The sequence below is a fragment of the Leucopleurus acutus genome, assembly GCF_964270905.1.
Source record: "Leucopleurus acutus genome assembly, chromosome: X".
NCBI classification, from domain to species: domain Eukaryota; kingdom Metazoa; phylum Chordata; class Mammalia; order Artiodactyla; family Delphinidae; genus Leucopleurus; species Leucopleurus acutus.
The window spans coordinates 23,233,306-23,258,773 of NC_139148.1; the positions used below are offsets into that span (position 1 = coordinate 23,233,306).

Consider the following 25,468-nt stretch of genomic DNA (forward strand, 5'->3'; position numbering starts at 1 on the left):
GAATAAGACCAGTAATTCAATCTACCGCACCATCCCTCCTTGGTATTGGCCTTTTCTGTAAAAGTTGTCTGACCGCTCTTTCCCAGGAGCAGCGATGGCTAAGTTTCACCTTTGTGCTCCTGAAGTTGTTTATCCTTACCAACTATCACCGCACTTGCAGTTTTCAAGAAGTTGTATTAATGCTTTATAAGATTGTTACCTTGTGAAGGCCATTAGAGTATCCTACCCTCCCTTGGAGTTCCAGTGCATTTTTCTCGGCCTAGAGTTTAGAAAGTATTCAATGCCCAATATTTCAACTAGTAAAATGAGATTTTTTTTTTTATTTTACAAAAACAACTCATGTATTTATTCCTTGAAAGGTATGTCATTAATTGCCCTACGAATGTTTGTAGCCACATCATTTGGAACTGCTTTAAATAAAAATATGATGCATTTTGACCTTTATCTGAAACAAAATATGTGTAATACTAATTTAATTATTACTCTTCTTCTGACTACAATTAATTAATTTTAACCAACTTCCAATTTGAATAATAGTTGGTAAATAACTTCTAATAGGTATGGAACAAAACTTTACAGGGTTTCCAGAATATTATCAGACTTACAGCTACAATTAGAAAGTATTTTAACCTTTTAAAAATATTTACTGAATTTAAAAACATCTGGAAAAATTTTACTGGAAATAACCTGCCCATTCTTTTCTCAGGCCCTCTCTGTTACGTTGCACCCCAAACCGCAAACTTCAAATTGGCTATAATTCTTATTTGTCTGGAAACTATGTGCTTCTGTGCAACATAGACTGAACTATCAACAAGAGTTTTGTGTGTGTTTGATTTTTCAAAATGGAAGCTTTTATAACAGCACAAACATTGAGTTTATAGAAACAAATTCAAAATTACCTAAGACTTTGCACAAATCCAGCAAAATTAATGGTTGTACAAACCCTACTATATATCAGTTTGCATACGGAAGATATCACGTGAGCAGGTGTTCACATAGGCCCTACCTTCAATGTTTGAAATGACTTAAGGAATAAACCTCCGAAGGACTACATGACACTAAAAGTATACAAGTATCGTGCTGGGTATTTTGGCACCTCACTACTCTAAATTTCTTGTATATTGATAAGATACAATTGATACAAATAGAAACACACATTTTAGATATTGGAGAGCTAGAGTCTTTTACTAAGTGTCAAAATAACAGGAAAGAGAGAAGTCTCTAATTCTGGTAAGCCTGTGGCCTGCTACAACTGCCTTTCAATGTTCCTATGCAAGCTTCATTGGACTTAGTATTTACCAAGTCTCCATAACGGCTGACATATATGAGGTTCCATCTCAAGTTTCTTTTCCAAGGCCATAGCATCAGGCGGCGCTCTTTCACTGGTTGAAACAACTGTATCTGGTGTTTCTGAAGCGCAAGCACATCGTAGGAAGATACTTTTCCAAATACAAAAGTTGCTTGCTGTTAAAAGCTCCACATTGCTTTTGTCTTATGCATTGCACTGCATCTTCATACTTCATTCCCCCTTCAATTAAAGCCCCCTTCAATTAAAGCTCTCCCAAGACCTGCAGCACAGTGGACCACAATACAACAACTAGGATCAGAAATTTCTTTTTTACAAGTTTTAACCACTTATCAACGATCTGACTGGATGGTAGCACACCATCATCAAAAGGCCAGTCCAGACCCTGGATACCTTCATTCTCCAAAATGGCAGTGTTACATGCAGCTTCACACACTCTTACTGTGGTGGTAACTCTGTTTTTCTTAAGTTCCTGTAAGAATTTGCTTAAGGAGGCATTGCTTGGGCTGTGCGCCATCAGAAATCTCATATTGGGATGTCCCTGGCGGTCCGTGGTTAAGACTTCACCTTCCAGGGCAGGGGATGTGGGTTTGACCCCTGGTCAGGGAGTTAAGATCCCACATGCCTCTCGGCCAAAAAACCAAAACATAAAACAGAAGCAATATTGTAACAAACTCAATAAAGACTTTAAAAATGGTCCACATCAAAAAAAACTTAAAAAAACAAAAAGAAATCTCATATTCCTGTTTGCAATCTCTACAGGACCAGGGCAGTTCACCCCAGTCATGTGGGAGTAATTAAAATTAAAAAAATACAGAAAAGATGTAAAAGAACTGGAGGCTACTTCCAAATACTTCAGTCTAAATTTTCAGTGAGTTGAATATGAAGTTAGGAGTAATAGGAAATGAAATCAACCTTCAAACAAAACAAAAAGTATCAATGTTTCAGTACAGTAATACTGAAAATCAGGGCACTCAGCTTTGCCCCATTCAGGTCAGAACTCTTGCAAAATGGTCTCCTATTCAGTTCTGCTCTTCAATGTCCAGGTTATTCATTTTTATGGGAACCTCTCAGGTAGTAACAACCTTCTAGAATTCACTGGTCTGCACAGAGGTTGGACTGGGCCTGTCAGTAATTCCTACTGCCTCTTGGACAGTCCATATATGTGTGACCAAGAACACTGGAGAACCGAGAGATATGTTCACTCATTGACGAATGTGGCCTAGTCAGACAGCTGGTCCCCAGGCAGAAATGACAATGCTCCGTGCACAGCTCTGGGAAAAGCACATCACTGACAGGATCTACTGCCACCAGGGTCCAAAATTTGCCTTAGGTGGCCTGTATCGCCAGTCCGCCCTTGTTTCTCTGCCGGAAGGACCAAGGGAGAATACAGACACCAGCCGACAGGGAATCCCGGCCAAGTGCAGACAAGGAGGAACCGGGCAGGGGTAAAGCAAAGGCTGGAGCATCATAAAGGGGAAGCAAACACCCATGTGCGAAAGCTATTTACTTCTATGGCAGTGTTTCATAAATTAGTCTACAGATCCTCCCACGCAACACTTCTAATGCACAGATCATATTTCATATTAGACGACCATTAAATGTCAGCTCCCTTTCTTTACACAAACAACAAACAAAAGGTGATATTAGAGGTGGCCCTGAATTAACATGCCAACTTAACATCATTTAACAGGAGAATAATTGGTTGTGATACTGATTATTTCTTTGGCGCAGCTGTTAGGTGGCACTGTGCTCCAGGCTGACTCAGAAATCATTCACAGATTTTCCCTCCCATTTACTACAAAACGGATGTGTTTGATATCCAGCCTCTACAGTCATTTCAAATCAATTTCCCCACATACCAGCATGATCTGCTTTCTAAGACTTAAAAAGTATTAAAAAGAAAGAAAAAATTAAAGAATGAAAGTAAGTCAACTAGTCTAAGGGGGATCTAAACCTCTCTGATCTCAATGGTCTTCAAATTCATAAGGTCTTTACTTCTGTCCAAGGTGAGGAGGAAGTTAAAGTGAGACTGGGAAAGGGATTGTGGACTAAGAACCACTCTGCCTCCCTGTAACCTGCAGTGGGGGCTGAGACAAAAGGATGCAAATGACCATTGTATTTTCCAAAACATTCAAAGGCCCAAAGTGACTCTTTTCACTATCTAAGTCACCGGTGGTGAGGAGGAAATTACTGTAGAAAAAGAGATTGTAGAAAGGGAGTATACGATGTGTGCATGTGTAAAATGATAACGTATCATACTCATCTTCTCTGGGTGGATATGAAAAATAAAGTATGTCTATATGGCTGTAGTCATATTCTTTATTCAAGCACACAGTGAGGAAATGGGGAGTGTGTAATTCAAAACCACACTATACTTGCCATACCCCACTATGATTAACTTCTGTAACTCACTGGGTCACTGGAAAGTTGCATGACTTATATGCCTAGGTACAGCTATATGCACATATACATATATATACATACGGACACACAAACATACATTACTTTCATCACACTGTGTATCATAAATGAATTCTGCATCTGCAAACATATACTACATATTTCCTTCTCTGAGAGGACATATCCAGATTAGTAATAATGAAAAGTAGACTACCTAAGAAGCCATTTGTCATATTTACTTTTATCTTCTCTATAAACATATTCCTTTTCCCTTTCCATACATTTAAAGTAAAAATCTAGAAAAAAAAAATCTTATTTTCAAGATTCACATTTTGGTAATATATTGTCTAAAATATGTCCGCCGTCACAGCGCATGCATCTCCCCAACTCCTGACTAAAACTCCATGAAAGGAGAGGAAATATATGCATTTGAAAATAATATATTTGTAACATAAATAATATATTTATAAATAATATATTTATAACATAAAAAATTAAAATGTGTCATTAATGGATATGTATTAAGGAAGACCAGGAGGTATTTCGGCATTAATTCAATACACATTTATTAAGGCTCTCCTAAATACTGGTAAAATCTAGACCTAGTCCATAAGAAGCTTGTTATCTACAGGAGAAATACACATATATAAACTAACTTTAAAAAAATTAAAGACTTTATACTATAATAAGAACAAACTGAGTTCAGGAGAGGGTGTGAATAAATCTGCCTGGCATATGAAGCAGGATGCTAGAACAAGACCTCTCAGACTCAGTGACATTTTTGCTCATCCATACATTGATCTTTCACCATTTTAACCACGGTATGTCTCTACAATAGCTGTATACTACGTACATTTTTATGAGGGTAAAATGCCCACCAAAAAAAAATTGGCAGCAATCAATGGAACCGCGAGGTAAGATTAGTAAAGAATGAAACATCATGCAAGTTGGATTGAAATATAACCAGGAAAAAATGGGAAAAATAATTACCTTAATAACTGCTCTTTGATGCCTCAGGAAAAGAAAAGAAATCCGGAAGACTTCTGAAATAAAATATAACGTACTATATATAAAGTTTCATCAGACAACTCACTTAATGCTGAATAAAAAGATCAATTACTCTTAAAAAAATTCTAACACCTGTTCAAGGAGTTCTTAAAGAGGGAAAATTGGATTATTTATCTAAGATATATTAAATATGAGAAATATTATAAGATATAGTATACTTGGCAAAGATAACTATAAACCCAAGAGAAATTATATTTTTGAACTTTTGAGTTATTTTGATATTTTATTTTAGTTTTGGTTCAAAAGAAATAAAAGGTTATACTGTCTTACCAAATAGAGTTAAGAAAATCATGAGGCTGAATTAATAGTCATTTTCCATTCTGCTACGTATCTAGAATATTTTATAAATTGCTAGATATTTTAGACATCAGAAAATGGTAATTTTTCACATAAATTATTAAGTCCTAACCTAATTTATCATCAAGGCTTTTTGTACTTGTAAAACATGTTACTAAGTAAACAGTATTCATTAGATGTGACCTAAAATTTTTATTCTCAATTCCTCTCTTTAAACTTACCATTTAGAGAGTTTATCTATAACAAATGCCTTGTGTGGCCAGAAACTTTCAAAGCTGAAATAAAAATAAACAGTTGTATGGAAAGAGGAACAATGACAAGAAAGTTTAAAAGGTGTTGATTTAATCATTTAGACCACCTTAGATATAATTTTTAAAAAATAATACAAAACCCTAAAGTGCTTTTTTGATACTTCATTTTCTTGTCATTTTACTAGTTGTTTTTTTTTTTTTTTTTTCGGTACGCGGGCCTCTCACTGTTGTGGCCTCTCCCGTTGCGGAGCACAGGCTCCGGACGCGCAGGCTCAGCAGCCATGGCTCACTGAGCCATGGCCCAGCCGCTCCGCGGCATGTGGGATCTTCCCGGACCGGGGCACGAACCCGTGTCCCCTGCATCGGCAGGCGGACTCTCAACCACTGCGCCACCAGGGAAGCCTACTAGGTCATTTTTTAATGAGGAAGGAATTTCAATAAAGTAGGAGAGAAGAAAGTGGCGTGTGTGTGTGTGTGTGTGTGTGTGTGTGAGCAAAATAATCAGGGGGGAATAGGGAAAGAGAAAGGACAGAAAGAGCATTCAGAAAGATTTGGAGAAATTCCCTTTTCCCCTTTTTTCCTAAACCCTTAAGGGTAGTTGAAGGGAAGCAGGAAGGGCAAACTCATTGCCAAATAGCACCCTCTGTTAAAACAACAGGATTTAAAGTTCTCTAGGTTTGTGGTATAAATGGATTCCATTCCTGCCACTATAGTTAAGCACAACAGCACAATACATGGTCTGTTAACCTGATTGTTGCATTAATGCTGGGATGGAATATGCATCCATGCAATGAAGAATGCAAAAAGAATGAATTTCTAGAGCAGGACCACTATTAATACCCACACAATAAAATCTGCTCATTCTTTGAGAGGCAAAAACAATTATAATGCCTGGCATTCATTTGAATTTAATGAGACTAGAGTTAGTTCAAACCTTTCCTAGGGACACATGCTAGGAGTATCTTAGGTCCAGGCATATACATTTAGACCATTACAATATGACTTTAAAAAGCATTACATATTACTTAGAGTTATTAATAAAATAATATATACTTCCCTCCAATACAAGCATATGTACATGGGTCAAAAAATAAAGAAAAATTGTGAGTTAAGACATCTTTATGCCTTTTTTCTTTATATCACAGTTTCAAAGCCTGCATAAAATTTAGAATCCTGAAATGCATAATACTTCATGCTTTTTTAGGAATATGAAAACTTATGGCTATTTTTAAACAAATATTAAGGTATAATTCTCACTGAACGTACTGCACATATTCAAAGTGAATAGTTCCCCAAAAGTTTCCTCATGGCCCTTTATGAGCTATCCTTTAACCCTCAACACCAGCCCCCGACGCATTTTGTAGGCAACCTTTTTATTAAACATTTGTTTGAATTTCTTGAAATTTTATTTAAATAGGATCATGCAGTATATATATATTTTTCTTGTCAGGCTTCTTTCATTCAGAATAATTGTTTTTTAAGATTCACCCATGTTTTAGTGTGTATTATGGGTTGAAATTTGTCCCCCCAAAAGATATCTTGCAGTTCTAACACCCAGTACCACAGAATGTGACTCTATCTGGGAATAGAGTCATTGCAGATGTAATTATTTAAGTTGAAATGAGGTCGTACTTGAGTAGGGTGGACCCTTATTCCACTATGACTAGTGTCCTCATAAGAAGAGAAGAGACACAGAGACACTCACATGCATGAGGAACATGTCATGTGATGATAGAGGCAGAGATTGAAGTGCTACAGCTGCAAGGTGGTGCCAAATCCACATCCAACTGGTGTCCTTTGAAAAAGGGAAAATGTGGACACAGCCACAGACATTCACAGAGAGAAGTCTATGTGCAGATACACACAGGAAGAAAGCCACGTAATGACAGATGATGAGTGATGCATCTCCAAGTCAAGGAACATCAAAGATTGCCTGGAAACCACCAGAAGCTGAGAAGAGGCAAGGAAAGATTCTCTCCTACAGGTTTCGGAGGGTACATGGCGCTGCCGACACTTTGATTTCAGACTTTCAGTATCCAGGACCGTGAGACAATAAATTTCTATTTTTTTAAGATACACAGTTTGTGGTACATTGTTACAGAAACCCTAAGAAACGAATACAGTATGTATTAGAATATCATTCTATTTTGTGACTATTCACAATTTGTTTATCCCTTCACCTGTTGAGGACATTTGGATTTTTTCCAGTTATAGGTTTAGTGGTATAACTAAATCATAGAGTACATTCAACTTTAATTTGACTAAATACTGACAAATTGATTTGCAACAGTCAATACAACCCAACATCAGGACCCAGGGGTTCCTATTATCCACATCTGCACCAATACTCGCAATGTGCAATTTTTTTCTTCTTTGCCAATGTAAAGTGATATGTTCTTGTTATTGTAATTTCTTTTTTTTATTACAAATGAGTTTGATTATCTTTTCATATATTCATTCACCTGTTGGGTATCCTCTTTGCTGAATTGTCTGTTTATATCCTCTGTTTATGTTTTATCAGTTTTAGATGTTGAAATATCTTTTATCTGTTAGACTTTTTTATGGGTGTCCCTCATTGGGGAAAAAAAACCAAACCTTTATCTTGATGTAATTAAATCAAGCCTTTTCTGGGCCTCATGACTGATGCTTTTTGAGCCTTATTCAAACTTAGTTGACAAATATATTCTTCTAAATTATTCTATACTAACTTTATAATTTTGTCTTTCATATGTAGCTTTTTAAACCATCTGGAACTCATCTTTTTATATTTGCTAAAGCAGGGATCAGGTTTTATTTTTCTATATATACCAAACAGATTTTTCTAACATCATTTATTAGACAGTCTGAGACTGACCATGTCATAGGCAAATGCTATCTATTGATTTCCAGGCCCTTGTTTATCTTCCTCTATGTAGTCACACATCATCCAGGAAACCTAAAGTTATAGAATTTAGCTTTTATATGGTTCCTCTCAAACTCTTGTGATTAGTGAACACTTTTCATGATATTTGAGAGGTAATGAAAGAAATCTATTGTTTTCCCCAATTGATATAAAAATCTGATTTTTCATATATTAATATATTCCAGTGATTTGTCTATTCTGAGTGAACAACACATTCCATTGTAGACATGATTAAAAAAATGAATATCTGGAGTGAAACTCCCCCTTCATTTCTATTTTTGTAATTTTTCCTCTAGAATTTCTTCTGTCTTAATTATTTTATATTTGCTTCAATTATTTTTAATTGATAAAAGTAAACCCATTTTGAATTGTGTTGAAGTTATAGATTAGTACAGGAGAAATTGATAACCAATATTGTCTTCCCATATAAAAAAATGGTTTCCATTTATGCAAGACCCCTATAGTGTGCTTCAGCAGAGACTACAGTTTATTCATATAGACTTGAACATTTTCTGTAGAATTTACATTACAGTTGGAAACTCGGCTATGGATTAATTCCAAACCTAAGTATTTAACCGACTTCCTCTACTTTGGACAATGGAATTCTATTCATATACTAGTTTGCCATGAGTAAAATTCAGTCCCAAACATGTATCTCATAAATAAGTATCTTTCTGTGTTGTAGAGGTCTGGAGTTACCTCAAACCTTGCTCTGTTTCCCTCAGACCCCACTAGGAGCCCTTTCCTGGTAAATCAACCACTTATTAAAGAAGAACAATATTGACAGAGAACCTGAAGCTATCAGCCATGTTTCTCTGAGTCGGGGTACAAGGCCTCAGCTACCCTTGCTCTTTCTAAATTAATTCTTAAAGGACCACGATGATTGCTTTAAATATGAGGCAGTGGTAAGCAAACATTTTCTATAAAGGGCCAGCTAGTAAATATTTCAGGCTTTACAGGCCATATGGTCTCTGTCACAACTACTCAACCATGCTATTGTAGCATGAAAACAGTCATAGACAATGCATAAACAAATTGGTGTGGCTATGTTCCAATAAAACTACATTTATAAAACAAGGCAATGGGACAGATTTGGCCCGTGTGAAGTAGTTTGCTACCATCCTCCATTCCAGATTTTGCACTACATCTGAGGAACTTTAAAAAGTGATGTCTCTACAGATGGCAAATAAGCATATGAAAAGATGCTCCACATCATGTGTCATCAGGGAAATGCAAATTAAAACAACAACGAGATACCACTACACAGCTATTAGAATGGCCAAAATCCAGAACACTGACAACACAAAATGTGGGGTGACAGAACTCTTATCCATTGCTGGTGGAAATGCAAAATGGTACAGCGACTTTGGAAGAAACTTTGGCAGTTTCCTACAAAACTAAACATTCTCTTACCATATGATCTAGCAATTATGCTCCTTGATATTTACCCAAAGAAACTGAAAACTTTTGTCTACACAAAAACCTGCACACTGGGGTTTATAGCAGCTTTAATCAAAAATGCCAAAACTTGGAAGCAACCAAGATGTCCTTTAGTAGGTGAATGGATAAATAAACTGTGGTACATCCAGAAAATGGAATACTATTCAGCTCTAAAAACAAATGACCTATCAAGCTATGAAAAGACATGGAAGAACCTTAAATGCATATTGCTAAGTGAAAGAAGCCAAGCCGAAAATGCTACATACTATATGATATAAACTATATGACATTCTGAATAAGGCAAAACTATGGAGATAGTAAAAAGATCATTGGTTGCCAGAGTTTGGGGGGAGAAGGAGAAGAGTGAATAGGTAGAGCACAGAGGACTTTTAAGGCAGTGAAAATGCTCTGTATGATACCATAATGATGGGTACATGTCATTATACATTTGTCCAAACCCATGAAATGAACAATACCAAGAGTGAATTCTAAGGTAAACTGTGGACTTTGGTTGACTGTGAGGTGCCAATGCAGGTTCATCAATTGTAAAAAGTTTGGGATTGACATGTACACACTACTATATTTAAAATGGATTAACAAACAAGGACCTACTGTATAGCACAGGGAACTCTGCTCAATATTATGTAACAGCCTAAATGGGAAAAAAATTTGAAAAAGAATAGCTACATGTATATGTATAACTGAATCACTTTGCTGCACACCTGAAACTAACACATTGTTAATCAACTATACTTCAATATAAAATAAAAAGTTTAAAAAAACTCTTAAAAAAACAGATGAACAACAAAGTCCTACTGTAGAGCACAGGGAACTATATTCAATATCCTGTAATAAACCATAATGGAAAAGAATATGAAAAAGAATACATATACATGTACAACTGAATCACTTTGCTGTACACCAGAAACTAACATGACATTGTAAACCAACTATACTTCGATAAAAATTTTGTTTTAAAATGTACCACTCTGGTAGGGGATTTTAATAATGGGGGATACTATGCATGTGTGGGGGCAGGTGGAATATGGGAAATCTCTGTATGTTTCCCTCAATTTTTCTGTGAACCTAATACTGCTTTAAAAAGTCTTAGTTATAAGTTATGGCTGTGCTCTATCCCCTGGAAAACTGACTTAATTGAAGTAAGCCAGGCACCTGGGTGGGTTTTTTTTTAGCTCCCCTAAATCAGTAATTGAGAAGCCAAATTTGAAAACCACATCCTTGAGACATTTTCTCAAAGTGTACCTGTGTTGTTTTTGGATGGTGCAAATATCACCAGAGCACTTGTTAAAACTGCAGATTGCAGAGTCCCACTCCAGACCCACTGAATCAGAATCTCCAGGGAAGGGCAGGGGATTTGCAAAGCCTAGCAGGAACCCCAGGTGATTCTTATCGTGAGAAAAATTTAGAAAACACTGCCCAGAGGCCAACTTCTGCTTTCTGTGTTTCTCTACTTTGAAGCTCCCAGTGAATGACTTGGACAAATAGCCTTCTATCTGTAGATGATCCATCCTTGGAGGTTAGCCAAACCTTTTCTGGAGGTAGGGAATTATGAATAAATGATTTTAAAGGCATAAATTCCCAAATAGTCACCTTCCACATGTACACTTCTTTGAAACTGATTAGACTGAGAGAGCTCTGAGTTCACAGTAGAATTCCTCTCTCTTTATGTCAGAATTACATACTGTGTCTTCTTCACAATTCTCACCCACTCTTAGTCCTGCTATGGATCATGTCTCAGGGTGTGAAGATCTCCAGGGCACCAGCAAAGGGAAAGCCGGCTTTAAACTTGAATCAAGGAAGCATAAACATATAAAGTTTCCTGTATTTTCCCGTTTTCTACATATTTCAGTTATGAGCCATCTGTTAGAAATTTGGTATTTTGCCCCATGATGAAATGTTCTGAATTCAGATATGTGATACAGGGTAGTGGTAGGATAGGAGTAATGATGATTTTTATTTAATGACTTTCTCGCCTCCGTTAGACTATTGTTAAGGAACGCATCTCCTATGAAGGAGACACACAAAAGAAAAGTAAAGAAAGACTTAGTAAGACATACTGAATGCTCAAAATGATATTTTCCTACATATGAATATAAGCAACTCTTTTCAGCTTTTCTCAATACTTATCCCTAAGGGCGAGTCATTAGCCAGAAAGAAAATTACCTTCCAGCCGCCAAAGCAGTACTGGTTAGTGATTTTAATACTGTCATATGGAACTGGAAGCACAGAACGTTTTCAAGACACACTGGATAAAATTCAAAGATAAAAGTTTTATGTGATTTCTTTCAGGATTTTGATAATGAAGTTAAAACCTACTTTATCATCATATTATGAAATATTTATTCCCTTTACATTCAATACTCATTTCATCTTGTGAAATTCTTAATATTTTTTACCATCCATTAATAAAAGATTAAATGTTAGCTGTCAGATATTAACGAGGGTAATTTCTATCATATTTTATGAAGTATAGTTTCCATAAAACTTTATTTGGTAATAATTATAAAAATGTACAATGCACTTAGATTGTTTTGACCAATTGTATACTAACCATCACTGTAACAAAAATAAATCCACAAGACCTATTTTAGCTCTTAAATCCTTGTGCCTGCAGGCATAAAACACATGTTAAAATTTCAATCCTTGTACATTCAGTATTTTCGTTTTCTTACTTAGGGTAGGCTGTTACACAAAAATAACTTTCCAAAGTTAAAGTTATAAAGTGAACACATGTCAAATATTTATTTGACTCAGTAATGAGGGAAATAATGAGAAAAACAGCATGTGGGAAAGCTGGTTCAAAAGCAATTTCAAACAGTGGTTATGTTGTCAGTTTAAGAGAGGCAAGCTGAAATACATTTGCTAAGTTTGAGTCAAAGTTGTTTAATATCTTACTGGAAAAATAAATTATTAGGATTATTTTCTCTGAGAGAAATAATGCATCTCTACTGAATACCATCTGTAAAAGTTAACATGTAACTTCACCAAGCCTAGACCCTAATAAATAACAAATAGTACACTAAACAAAGGTAAAATTCCCCAAAGAATCAAATAATCCAAAGTGAACCTTTTAGACAATGTTCCAGTAAGAAAAAGGAAAACATGCTCTCGTTACCTAACTTCAATTTGAACTCCTTTGTAGCCTCAAGTGTCTTATTTCTAAGTTTTTGTTAATTGTCCATTAACAGCGATCAACAAACTATGTTCAGACGTGAAGTAGATTAGGACGATTTGGGGAAAGAGGAAAATCTAGAATCTCTAAATGTAAAGATCTTGTTCATGTATTTTTTTTAACGGTGATGATGAGTAAAAACTCATAATGACATTTAAGTTCCATTGATTACAATTTTTAAAATAATGTCATGGGTTTTTTTAAGTTACAATTTTTACAGTATATCAGAAATTCCATGCCTCACAATGATTTCAAATTATGCTGAAAAATGTAGGTGCCACTTAAAATACATGGGGGGTGCATAGTTTTTCAAAGTTCTTCTAGGGAGGATGTTAGCAGATACGTTTGATGGCCTATCTTTAGGAAATATTTTTCTCTGTTCAAATTTCTCCATCATTGCAACTCTATCTACATTTGATCTTCCTGCAGTACTTCAAGTTATCTAACAGACCCAGTTCCTTGTTCTTTCCCACTATAACAAATAGACACTGGGGAGAGAGGAGTGAGCAAAAAGAGCCTAGGCACCTATCCTCATAGAGCTTACATTCTAGGAAGGGAAACTGAGATTAACCAAATGATTGCTTACATAAAGATAAATGTGTACCTGAAGCATATGCTGTGAATTGTGAAGATACAGAGCCTTGAAATGAGAGATGAGGGAAACGAATCTGAAAGAGTGCGCTGAGATCAGAAGGAAGAGTTAACTAGGTGAAGACTGGAGATTCAGTCTTTTAGAGATTTCTTTTTTGTCATTTCAAAAGCCTCTTGGATGAGAGGGAAGATATATGTGTTTGATTTGACTCCCTTTTACATTTTGTTTAGAATTTTATTGTGTATGTTTGCCTGATGCTTCTTCTTTAAAAACTTTAGAGCCGCACTTCTGACCAATGTGGGACTTGGATTCATCTTCTCACCTGCAACAACCCAAAACAGCGAACAGTTGAAGGACACCGAACATTAGGCAAAAAAGGACACTGATTCTTTTTTTTTTTTAATGGAAGTATAGTTGCAGTACAATATTATATAAGGTACAGGTGTATAGGGAGTTCCCTGGCTGTCCAGTGGTTAGGACTTGGTGCTTTCACTTCCGTGGCTGGGTTTCAATCCCTGGTTAGGGAATTAAGATCCCACAAGCCACGTGGTGCAGCCACCCACCCACCCCCAAAAAAGTTACCGGTGTATAATACAATGATTCACAATTTTTAAAGGTTATATTCCAGTTATAGTTATTATAAAATATTGGCAATATTCCCTGTTTTGTATAATATATCCTTGTTGACTATTTTATACCTAATAGTTTTGAGAGATGGGACACAAACAAAGTGAGACCCTAGAACTGCCTGAGCTTAGTCCTGAGAGAGTTTCTTGGGCTTAGAGTTTCCAGGCAGGGTACTGGAGGGCCCCTGGGATGGAGCTGACAGTTCAGGGAGACCAGGGTGGTTCTTATTCTCAGAAAAGAGTATTGGAGATGAGGGAGCTCTACAGAGAGAGAACCCCGGAGATCTGTAGGGGGTACCTCTTAAGTATTCGGCTGATTACTGAGCAGCAGATTCACGTGAGCACATACTACCCAAGGCTGGGGAAGGAACCACTAAGAAGGATTAGCGGGAACAGTGCTTGGTATTCAATCCATGTGAGGTTTGGACGAACTTTATTTTTATTGGCTAGCCTCTTAAAGTAGAAGCAATAAGCTGGTGCTGTGGAAACAGAGCAAGGGGCAATCTTGTAGGAGCAAAAGGTAGAATATGTTGCCTCTTCTTCATCTTCTTTGTCATCAGCCTCATAGCAGCCAGTCTTCGTCGTCATTGTTGTCTTCCTTATGGAAATCTTCAATTAGAGACGTGCATGTTTGTAAAAGTACATATATGGGATCTTACTATTCATATTCTTCTACATCCATTTTATATTTTGTTACAGTACTTAAAATGTACCTTTGAGGTATTTTCCTGGGTCTACATATTGAAATCAACTTTACTCTGTAATTTTTTTAACAGTCTTATTGAATATGTTCAGGTTGATAGGGTGCAAGCATTACCATGGTGCCATTATCAATGAAAAAACGTTGCCTGCCATATCAGTAAACAAAGGATGTTGCAGCCATCAGGCTATCACGTTACAGCCACCCAGCAATCAGCCGCTTCAGTCACCCCCTGAGGGTGCACCCTGAAGAGACGCAGGATGACAAAGCACAGGATACTGGCTCCAGACAGCTGAGGTGCATATCAAAGGAATGATTTCAATGAGTCCAGACTCTTGCATTTTCCCATACATAGTAAAGCGCTAAATTCCTTAACTTGAGATGCCGGGTTTTCTTTAATTAACGGTAATCTTTGGATGTTCTGACTACTACCTGGTCTTTGTCGCAAAAACTCCTATATATCCTGGCTCTTCCCTTACCTCTTCAGAGCAGTCTCTCAGAGCTATCTGAGAGGCTGCGTCCTGGGCTTAAGTCCTCAGTCTTGTCCACCAAATAAAATGTAATTCTCAACTTTCAGGTTGTTCAATTTTTTCAGTCGACACCGTCCTACCTGCTTTGTGGACTCTCTTGCCTGCCTCTTGGATAATAGTGATAACTTTTCCAGTCACTTTCAGATATTAATAGCAATAGTCCTCTGGTACGTTTTAGACACTATGCCTGTCTCATTTAAATAATAAATTATTCAGTGTGATGAACCTCCCAAGATGAACCTCCAAGTTTGATTTAACTTGATTTGGTTTCGGGGGGAATATCTGCAAAGACAATCAGTTTTCTCTCTCTCTCTCCCACATCTCTTCTTTTCCTAACTAGCTATATAGTTTCCGGCCATTCCAGGAAGGGAGTGGGGTTAGAGTACAGATATATTCAGCCAGCAGTCTCTGGGTTTGCCAGCTGTTCAAAGACAGCTTATTTACTCCTGGGGTGATTTTAGGGATTTCTAAGAAATTCATCCGCATGATGTGTGATGGCTCTTAAGTTCCTTGGTGTCTGGTAAGCTACTCCATAGACTTTCCAGACTGGAGCTCCTGCCCTCTTTCAGGTAGCTATTTTGGGCCAAGTTCCTGCTAAGATGGCTTCAAGCTATTTTCTCTTTAGCTCTCTGATGGCATATCAACATACCAATTTGTGGAAAACACACTCACAGGCTTGTGCATTCTGTAGGTGGAAGTTCTGTTTGCTCCTAATAGCAAACAGAACTTTTCTCTCTGGATAATTCCACAGCCTCTTTAGAACTCTCAGGTATGAGTCAAACGCCAGGGCACTGTGTTCCCCAAACTTCAGTGGACATTTTTCAAAATCTTCAGCTCGTTTCCTTAAATAAAGCCCCCCTCACTAGAACAGCAATGAAAAGCACCTTTGTCCTCTCTTTCCAAAGAGTAGTGTAATGAAGAAATAAGAAGTATGAGAGTCCTATAGCAAACATCTCCAAAGAAATTCTCTCTCTACCTTACTTCAATTTAAAGTCTCAAGTGTGAGTCACAAAACCTTTTTTCATACAACTTCTTTATGTGAACTGCATAAATGGACTAGTGCCTCACTTTGGCAACAACTGTTTTGTTGTCCAGTGTTAGGACCTCAGCTGAAACTGAGACAAAAGAATCTCATGTCATTTCTACTGTATAGCACAGGAAACTATATTCAATACCTTGTAATAAACCATAATGGGAAAGAATATGAAAAAGAATATATATATATAACTGAATCACTTTGCTGTACACCACAAACTAACAACATTGTAAACCAACTATACTTCAATTAAAGAAAAACCTTTCAGAAAAAAAAATCTCATTTTAAATAATATAACGTATGTGCATAGTATGCTATAATGTGTAATTCTAGTCACTCGGTGATGGACATTTAAGCTACTTACAGAATGTATTACTCTAAACAATGCTGCAGTAAGTATCAAGGTACATTTGTCTCTTCACGGTTTCTGAATATGTTACTAGGAAAAATTCCAAGAAGATAATATATGAATCAAGGGTTGTGTTTCTTTCTATGCATATTTCAAAATTGCAGGGGAATAGAATAAAAGTACCCCACTTTTCTTCTATCACCATACTTCACCAAGGTTTTAAATCTTTGCCCAGAAATGTAAAATAATATCTCATTGTTATTTTAATTTATATTTTTAATTGTTAGGGCATGGATTAGTTTACAGTGGCTGCTGTAACAAATCACCACAAACTGGGGGACTTAAAACAACAACAAAAAGGGAACTCCCTGGCGGTCCAGTAGTTAGGACTCTGCCTTTCCACTGCAGGGGGTACGAGTTCGATCCCTGGTCAGGGAACTAAGATCCCGCATGCCGTGCGGCACGGTCAAAATAAATAAATAAATAAATAACAAAAAAAACCAAAAAAATTCTCTCACAGTTCTGGAGGACAAAAGTTCAAAAATTAGCATCTTGGGGGGAAATCAATGTGTCAGCAGGGCTGCATTCTCTCCAGAGGCTCTAGGAGAGAATCTGTTTCTTGCCTCTTCCAGCTTCTGGTGACTGCTGGCATTCCTTGGCTTGTGGCCACGTTATCCCAATTTTCAAGGCTAAGACTTCGAATCTTTCTCTGCTCAGCCTTTACATTATCTTTTCCTCTGTACGTGTGTCAAACCTCCCTCTGCCTTCCCTCTTGTAAGGATACATGGGATTGCATTTAGGGCCAACCTGTATTACCCAGGAAAATCTTTCCATCCCCAAATTCTGAATTAATCACATCTGCAAAGACTGTTATTTATATATAGTAATATTCACAGGTTCCAGAGATTAAGATGTAAATATCTTTGGGGGAGCGTATCTTTTTCAGCTTGCCACAGACTATAGGATTACATGTTTACTGGTTTTTGGTATTTCATTTTCTGTGAACTGCTAATTTATGTTTTTTCTACCAGTAAATTTAGTCATTTATGTTTTTCTTCTTTGATTGATTGTAAAAAAGAAAGTATAACCCATAGAAAAACAGATATATGTTTGGCTTATTTCCCACTACCACAGAACATTTTTGTGTCATCAAATATATCAGTCTTTCCCTTTGTCACCACTTGGATTTCCTGTCATTATGAAAAAAGAAGTCTTTACCACCTATGATTAGTAAAATCACAAAATAAAGTAGTAGTTTTGTGATTTATTTTCTTGAAATATTGTATTTCTGTAAAATTTATTTTAATAATATAAGATAAAGTCTCATTTTTCTGCTAGTGTCTAGACTGCTGAACCAACACCATGTTTGCATAACTTAGCTTACCCCATATTTAGCATATGAGAAACCCCATAAATATATCTCTAAATTTTATTCTTCTCACTGAAATGTTTCTTTCTTGCTGCACCAGTATAGTAAGGTTTTTATTAAATTGGACTTACATATTTTGATATCTAGTAGAAGTCATCCTCTAACATTATTTTTTTCATAAAAGTCCATGTTACTCTCAACTAGTAATATCTCTAGATAAATTTCAGAATAATCTTATATTAAAAAAATGAAATCCTCGTAGTACTTTTCCTTGGATTGCGTTACATTAATGAACTTATGTTTGGAAAATGGAATTCCTCACAATGCTAATTTCCTGTCCAAAATCAAGGCATGTTATTATTAAAGGATTTTTATTAAAAATCTTAGTAAAGGATTTAATGTGTCTTAAGAAACTTTAAGGCTTTATTCATATAGGTTTTACACATTTCTTATATTTATTATAGACATTTAATTTTAAGTAGCTACTGTGCTTAAAGGAAAAGATAAGGGAAAGTTACTGGCTGTCATTTACTAATTGTATAATCAACACCCTTACTCAATTCTCTTTTTGTTTTTCAGATCTTTTGGATCTTCAAAGTATACAATAATAAAATCTGAAAAAGATAATATGTCTTTCTTCTTCCCAAAATTTATAGCTCTCTTTTCTACCTTTCTTATCTAATTGGATAGGCTAGGAGCAACAGTTCAACGTAAAATAATGACTGGTTAGTGGTATTTTTATCTTGCTCTTGACTATAATAGATATTTCCCTAAGGATTCACCATTAAATATGATTCTGATTTTCATATACACATATAGAACATATTTTACATTAATACACACACATTAACACACACCAGTTTGTATAATGGAATGAAATTCAAAACATACTACAGCATCTACCCAACAGACTTTGACCTCTATCAATGAGCACTGAGCAACCAGTCAAATTGTACACTACCTAGTATGCCTTACCAGTATGTACGTACTGGCTACATATCATCTCTGTGGATACATGCTACACACAGTTAAGAAAGTGTTAACTTTTTATCAGAAATGGGTATTAAATTTTATAATTATTTTAGTGTTCTACGAGATGAATATTTTTATTTGTAATAGTAATATAAAAAACACCTTACTCACTAGAAAAATAGTCATGATGTACTGGTAGGCTACAACTGGTGGTATTTTATTTAGGAACTTGCTTCAATATGAATTAAAATTTTCTTTGGGGAATCTTCTTGTTTGTTTTTTTTCTAGTAAAATTCCAATCCAATTTTTGAAGTGTTTGGACATTCTTTTTCTCTGTGCCCTGAAGCGGTTAAAATAACATTGTAGTTAATTTTTATCTTTGACACTTAAACAGAGTTCACCTGTAATATTCTCAGAATATGTCAGATAATAGAAAACCCAATGTAAATCAGCTTAAATTACAAAGGAAACATTTTCTCTGGTTATTCAATAATCCAAAAGTAAAGCTTTAGGTGCAGCTTGATTTAGGGATTAATATTGTAGACGGATTTCTCTCTATACAATTATCTGCCTTGCTTCTTTGCTACTGGTTTCTTCTGCAGTATGTTTTTTCCCTTGTTCTCAAATTATGGCTGCCACCGGCTCCCAAAGCGACACATTTCTCATTTACATCCAGCAGCAAAGAGAATCTTCTCAAGTAGATCTCATAGAATTCCTAGAACTTATGCATTTCATTTGCTCTGTCTTTGTTGTATATCTATCCATGTATCAGTGGCAAATGTCAAGGAATACATACACTAATATGTCCCTGGGGCTGGTGATGGGGTAGGGTCAATCTCACTCCAAGTGCTTGGCTAAGAATTGGAAGTTGAATTTCCTATTGGAAATTTAGAATAATTCTCAGGGAAATGGAGGGAGAATGGAAAAGACAAAGAGTAAATGTCTATCAATGTTACATAGTATATATTTTATGTACATACACACATAACTATAATATGAATTTGTTATGAGTATAGTCATATAAAATCCGTTGAACACCAAATTCATGTTCATCAGACTGATAAGGATGAGCTCCTGAGCAAACTGTAGGAATGATAGATCTTAGATTTCAGGTACCTAATGTGTACAGCAACCCAATATTATGGGGTAGCTTATCAGGCTCCTCGGCCCATAAGGTCCTCCTTTTCTGAAGGGTTGCCATAGTAACTCTCCAACCAAAGTAGTCTTCTGCAGCGTTCTCCAAATACTACCTGCATAATTGTTTACTTTAGTCATTGCAGTGAGAGCAGGAAATAATGTATCTCAAATTTGGTTTGCTTCTGATTCCAACAGTTTGGAGACGAAAAACCTTCTAGTGAAAACAGCTAAAAGTGGCAAATATAGCAGAACAGCAATCACATGAAATACTATAGAGAGATTATGCATATAAAACAATTTCCTTTAATTATTCCAGGGAAGGAGAGACTGATTAAATTTAGTCTTTATAAAATAAAGTGTGCATGTTACAATTTAAAGGTAACTAATTACCAGATTAGAATTGAAAAAATGCCTTGGAAAGCAATAAAGGGGAAAAGAGAAACAAACAAACATGAAAACAATCCAATAGAAGGGTAGAAAGGAACATGAGTTGGTGCAAGTCTAGTGGTTAGGAAACTCAGTCTACACACTCTGAAATGCAAGGGGTTTAATTTCAAGTTGTATATAATTGGACATAATTTCTATTTCCAGCCTCCGTTCTTCAATGGGGCTGAAATTTAATCTCAGTACATCAAGTAAATCCCTATGCCAGCCAGTTTTCTCAGATTACCAACTAAATTCTAGCATGAGCGAATGCATGAGAAGTGGTGATATGGACCGCCAAGGTTAATGTCAATGTGTCCCACCACCCATATAAAGTATTTAGTAGCATGGTGCTTAGCACCCAGTGAAAGTTAGCTATTTTATCTGTCTTGACTTCTGAGGCAAGAGGGAAAATTTCACCAGTCACCTCTTTAGCAACTCTTGTGGTAAGTGTGATGACAGTGGTTTGCACAGTACAGTGTTTCATGGAGGAGAATTCAAGCAGTGTTAGCTTAACATTTGGAAGTGTGGGTAAAGCAGAAAGAGGGACATTGTTACTATTTATGTGCATAGATTGTTCAAAGACATGAGATATTGATTTCAGATTTCTACTTTAATAAATATATATTATATGGTAGGTGCATATAATGGTTTTAATGTTTAAAGTACTTTCACCATATATTTCAAGACACGTTATATGTAGCAGAATCAGTCTATGGAGTTAGACAAACATATCTGAATAGTCTCACTAGTACTAGTTATGCAACTCTGGGAACACACTTCTGTGTGCCTCTATTTCTCCTGTAAAATAGAGTCAAAATACATACTGTGTTAGTCCAGGTTCTCCAAGAAACAGTCAGCATAAGAGGATCAAGCATGCAAGGATTTTATTAGGGGAAAAGCTAATGAGAGGCAATGGAGAGCAAGCTGGAGAATGTTGGAAGAGCTGTCGGATCATGATACACTCTGACGTCAAGTGACGGAGAGAGAGAATGATGGCAGCATCCTAGATCACCATGCAGTTTAAGAATGCTCAGGAAGGCCTTCAGAAAGTCCTCAAGTCAAAGTCTCCAGTCAGAGGAGTTTCTCTTCTTCCAGGAACAAGCCTGTTTTAGTACCCACGCCGTGCTAACCACTGGCTAGCAAGTGCGGCCTGGGAGAAAGAGGGGCAATGGTTGCAGAGCACAGTGGCTGAGGCCCTTTAGTTTACTCAATCATTCTCCTTCTCTACAAAGTGCACTCTCCTCGTCATCACATCAACCTTGCAGGTTTATTGTGAAATTAGAAATAATGTAGGTAAACTGCCTAAGAAGGTGTGCTTGACATATAACACATACTTGATAAAGAGTTGCTATTGTCATATCTCATTTTCGAACTCATTATCATAATAACTCTGTGATATTCATAAGATATGTATTCTTTCATTTTTGCAGAACTTCTTCTTATTAGATATTTGTATTAGTTTGCTAAGGCTGCCATTACAAAGTACCACAGACTGGGGGCCTTAAACAACAGAAATTTGTTTCCTCACAGTTCTGGAGGCTAGAAGTCTAAGATCAAAGTGTCAGCAGAGTTGGTTTCTTCTGAGGCCCATTCCCTTGGTTTGTAGGTGGCCATCTTTTCCTTGTGTCTCCACATGGTCTTCCCTCTGTATGTATGTCTGTGTCCAAATTTCTTCCTTTTAAAGAAACCAGTTATATTGGAGTTGGGTCCACCCTAACAACCACATTTTAACTTATCTCTTTTAAGACCAAGTCTCCAAATATAGTCCCATATATTTGTATGGGACTGGGTACTGGGAGTTAGGACTTCAACATATGAATTTTGGCGGACACAATTCAGCCATAACAGTGTGGTTAGCCATATATTACAGATAAGAAAACTGAGATTAGAGGTGTCAAATAAGATGCCCTGATTACACTTGTCGTGAAAAGCAGAACTGGGATCTCTGTGATTCCAAGCAAAGTCCATTCTCTTTCTATGAAAGTATGTTATGTACCTGACCCTTGTATGTACTGGGGTCTTTCAGGTAGAGGGTAAAAAGAGAAGATGACTCAGCCTACTGGATGTGGACCCAATATCCACAAAGTAAGAGAAGCCCTTGAATTAAGCTCCACACATCTTTGGACTAGAGGTTCACAGTCAAGGGTGATTTTGCCCCCTTGAGGGATATATAGCATCTCTGGATACATTTTTGGTTGTCACAGCTGAGGGTGTGCTGCTGGCATCTCGTGGGTAGATGTCAGGAACGCTGCTAAATATCCTGCAGTGCACAGGAAAGCCTCCTACAACCATGAATGATCTGGCCCCAAACGTCAACAGCTGTGACGTTGAGAAGCCCTACATCAGAGTAAGGCAATTTGGTTGTTAAATCAGGACTAAAGGGACGGGAAATTATATAGGCCTCTTTTGAAAAGATAGGGTTCTGTCATGACCATTTCGGGGCGTGATGCATATTTCTTTCCCCAGACCAGCCTGGCTGGTATAGCCATGGTGGCAGCAGGGCAAAAATGGGAACTACATGATTCCAACTTAATTCTGGTTTTATATAAATGTCCTGTGCCTCTCACACCTGATCCTTCTAGATAAAAAGTTTAGGTGAGAGTAGGGAATGAACGGAAAAAGGGGCAACATTATAGTTACCACAAAGGGGCACTCAGGTATTGTGGAGGCGGAGGAAGAGCAACAACCCAGCACCCAGGGTTGCACAGGGGAGGAAGGGGCATTAAGGACCCATGTATTTCAGAGCTGCCTCTGGAGACTTCCTCCCCAAGGGAAACATTCTGGTGCAGCTCCCTCAAACTCCTGCAGGAGTCTTCAGTTTAACTGACTGCTGGGTCTGCCAGCCCCAGTTAGGCAGCTCTGACCACCCTTCCCCTTAACCTTACTGAGAGATCTATCAGGAGAAGCAGGGGATGATCACACACACCCCTCTGGATGTCATCTGACTCCTAATCTCAGTCATTCCATGGGATGGACTAAGGTCATGCCACCATGCTGGTGGCATGGACAAACAAGAAAACTGGATTGACTGCACTTAGCAAACCCTCCAAAACAAGGACTAGGCTGTTTTTGTGACTGAACTGGGAACTTGAAGGCTGACCTGCTAGCATCCTCAAACTGTGTTCCCTGACTGGTGTTGGGACCACCTGACAGGCCTGCCAGTTGTAAAGATTTTCTTTCCATGGGCTCCATTTATGGTCTTGAGATTGTACTTCTTGGGTGGGAGCCACGCATTAACATGTCTCTCTCCTGAAAACACGGACTTGCACCTCCGGGTGGTAAGCTTTCAGCATCCTGGATCCTCCAACACCCCAAAGAGAAGGGCTTAACTCTGAGGCAACAACATCCGTAACAGGGCCTTCAGCTTTGCCTGTTATTTCAGGGGCTGTAGGGCAAGGACATTCGGGCTGTTATCTAGGGACACATTCTAGTTGACTACCCTGCTTGCTGGGATGGGACAAGGGGAACCGGGCTCAGTGACTCTTGCCTCTTTTACAAATCTTCGATGCCCTCCCCATCTTCCCTCCTACTTTTCTAATTTCAATCCCATCCTTCACTCCTGACATCTCTCACTCTTTGGTTAACACCTCAGACACCACTCCACCCAACTGTCTTCATTGCTATGAAGGTTTATTTTTCTGTCTACTTTTATGCTCTTTATTTCAGTTGTTTCTCAGCAAGGCATGATACATATACATAGACTTGTCTGCCAACCAGAACTGAACTCATTAGTTTTTAATGTATCATGTTGCTATCAATTTGATCAAGAATATAGGATTATTGATTTATGAGCATAACTTGTGATATAAGGGCTTATACCTGACTTTATCCTCCATCTTCTTGGAAATTATTATACTGCTCCTGATGATGATAATGAGTTTTGAAAGTTATTTACTGAGTACTAAATATGTTCTGGGTAATTTATATATAGTTTCTAATTTTTTAAGACAAGATGGAGAGATTGTGGCTAAAGGAGAAAATAAGTAAATTGCCTAAGGTCATGGAACTGGTAAGCATCGGAGCCTGCATTGTCATCAAGGGCTGTCTAAATATGAAGCTTTTGCTTTATCTGTTATATCACCCTCCCTTTGTTGGTGTGTTTAGAAAGTCACTAAGCCATAAAGGTGACTGGAAGTCACGTGTTTAAAGCCGAAACCTTGACAAATCCAGGGCACCTCTTCAAAAACGCTCACCTGAATTTTGTTGTAAGTACAAGGCCATTCCAAACTGTTCCTTCTTTTCATAAATAATCCACTTAAGGGGACTTTTAAAATTACTTCTTAACAACTTAAAGGTGAAAGTAAACATTTTTGACATGTATCGTCTCACACACATTTTCTACAGAGACTGAACATTTTGGTCAATTTTTCACTCAGTGTGCAGACAGTAAGGATTGCTCGTCTGTGTTTTGCTGCCCTCTTAAATGTTCCCTTAATGTAGGTTATGCCATCTGATGGGCAATCTGCCTTTGCACCATTTTGCTTGTCATGTTGTTTCCCTAATGTTAAGTTGCTGAGACTAGAAAAGGGCTCACGGAGGTTACACAGCTCAGCTCAAGAGAATGCCTGTCCTTTTTTTCTTTCGTTTTTCTTTTCTTGTTCTTTTTTCCTTGTTTTTATTTTTACCTTTTATTAACTTCCCATTACAGCTATGCCCTCCCTCGTCTTTCCTTACACACTCACTGGGGACAATACAACAAGAAATGCAAATATTCATTTTTTTTTCCTCCTAGTGTCCATTTTTTATGGCTGATTAAAACTAGCTGAAGAGAAGAGAATAAGCAGAGAGAGCACCAAAGAATTGTTTTTCTCTGTCTGGTTGTAAATATCTGTTCTGCTAAGGAACTGGAGCTACTACCATCAAAACAAAGA

At 37.2% G+C, this 25,468-nt stretch overlaps 1 protein-coding gene and 1 pseudogene across 2 annotated transcripts in view; both read right to left on the reverse strand.

Moving 5' to 3' along the window:
- Nucleotides 1–1,379: 1,379 nt before the first annotated feature.
- Nucleotides 1,380–2,294, reverse strand: LOC309977824 (protein tyrosine phosphatase type IVA 1-like; annotated as a pseudogene). The gene has a single exon. The product of its transcript is annotated as a protein tyrosine phosphatase type IVA 1-like (transcript).
- A 20,442-nt stretch (nucleotides 2,295–22,736) lies between these two features.
- LOC309977982 (serine/threonine-protein phosphatase 4 regulatory subunit 3B-like) overlaps nucleotides 22,737–25,468 on the reverse strand; it is a gene marked incomplete at both ends in the record, with an annotated part of 31,289 nt that continues 28,557 nt past the window's right edge. Inside the window, 2 exons of the mRNA XM_082864357.1 lie at nucleotides 22,737–22,934; nucleotides 23,861–23,982. Coding sequence (XP_082720483.1) covers nucleotides 22,737–22,934; nucleotides 23,861–23,982 — 320 coding nt within the window. The remainder of the gene's footprint in view (nucleotides 22,935–23,860; nucleotides 23,983–25,468) is intronic.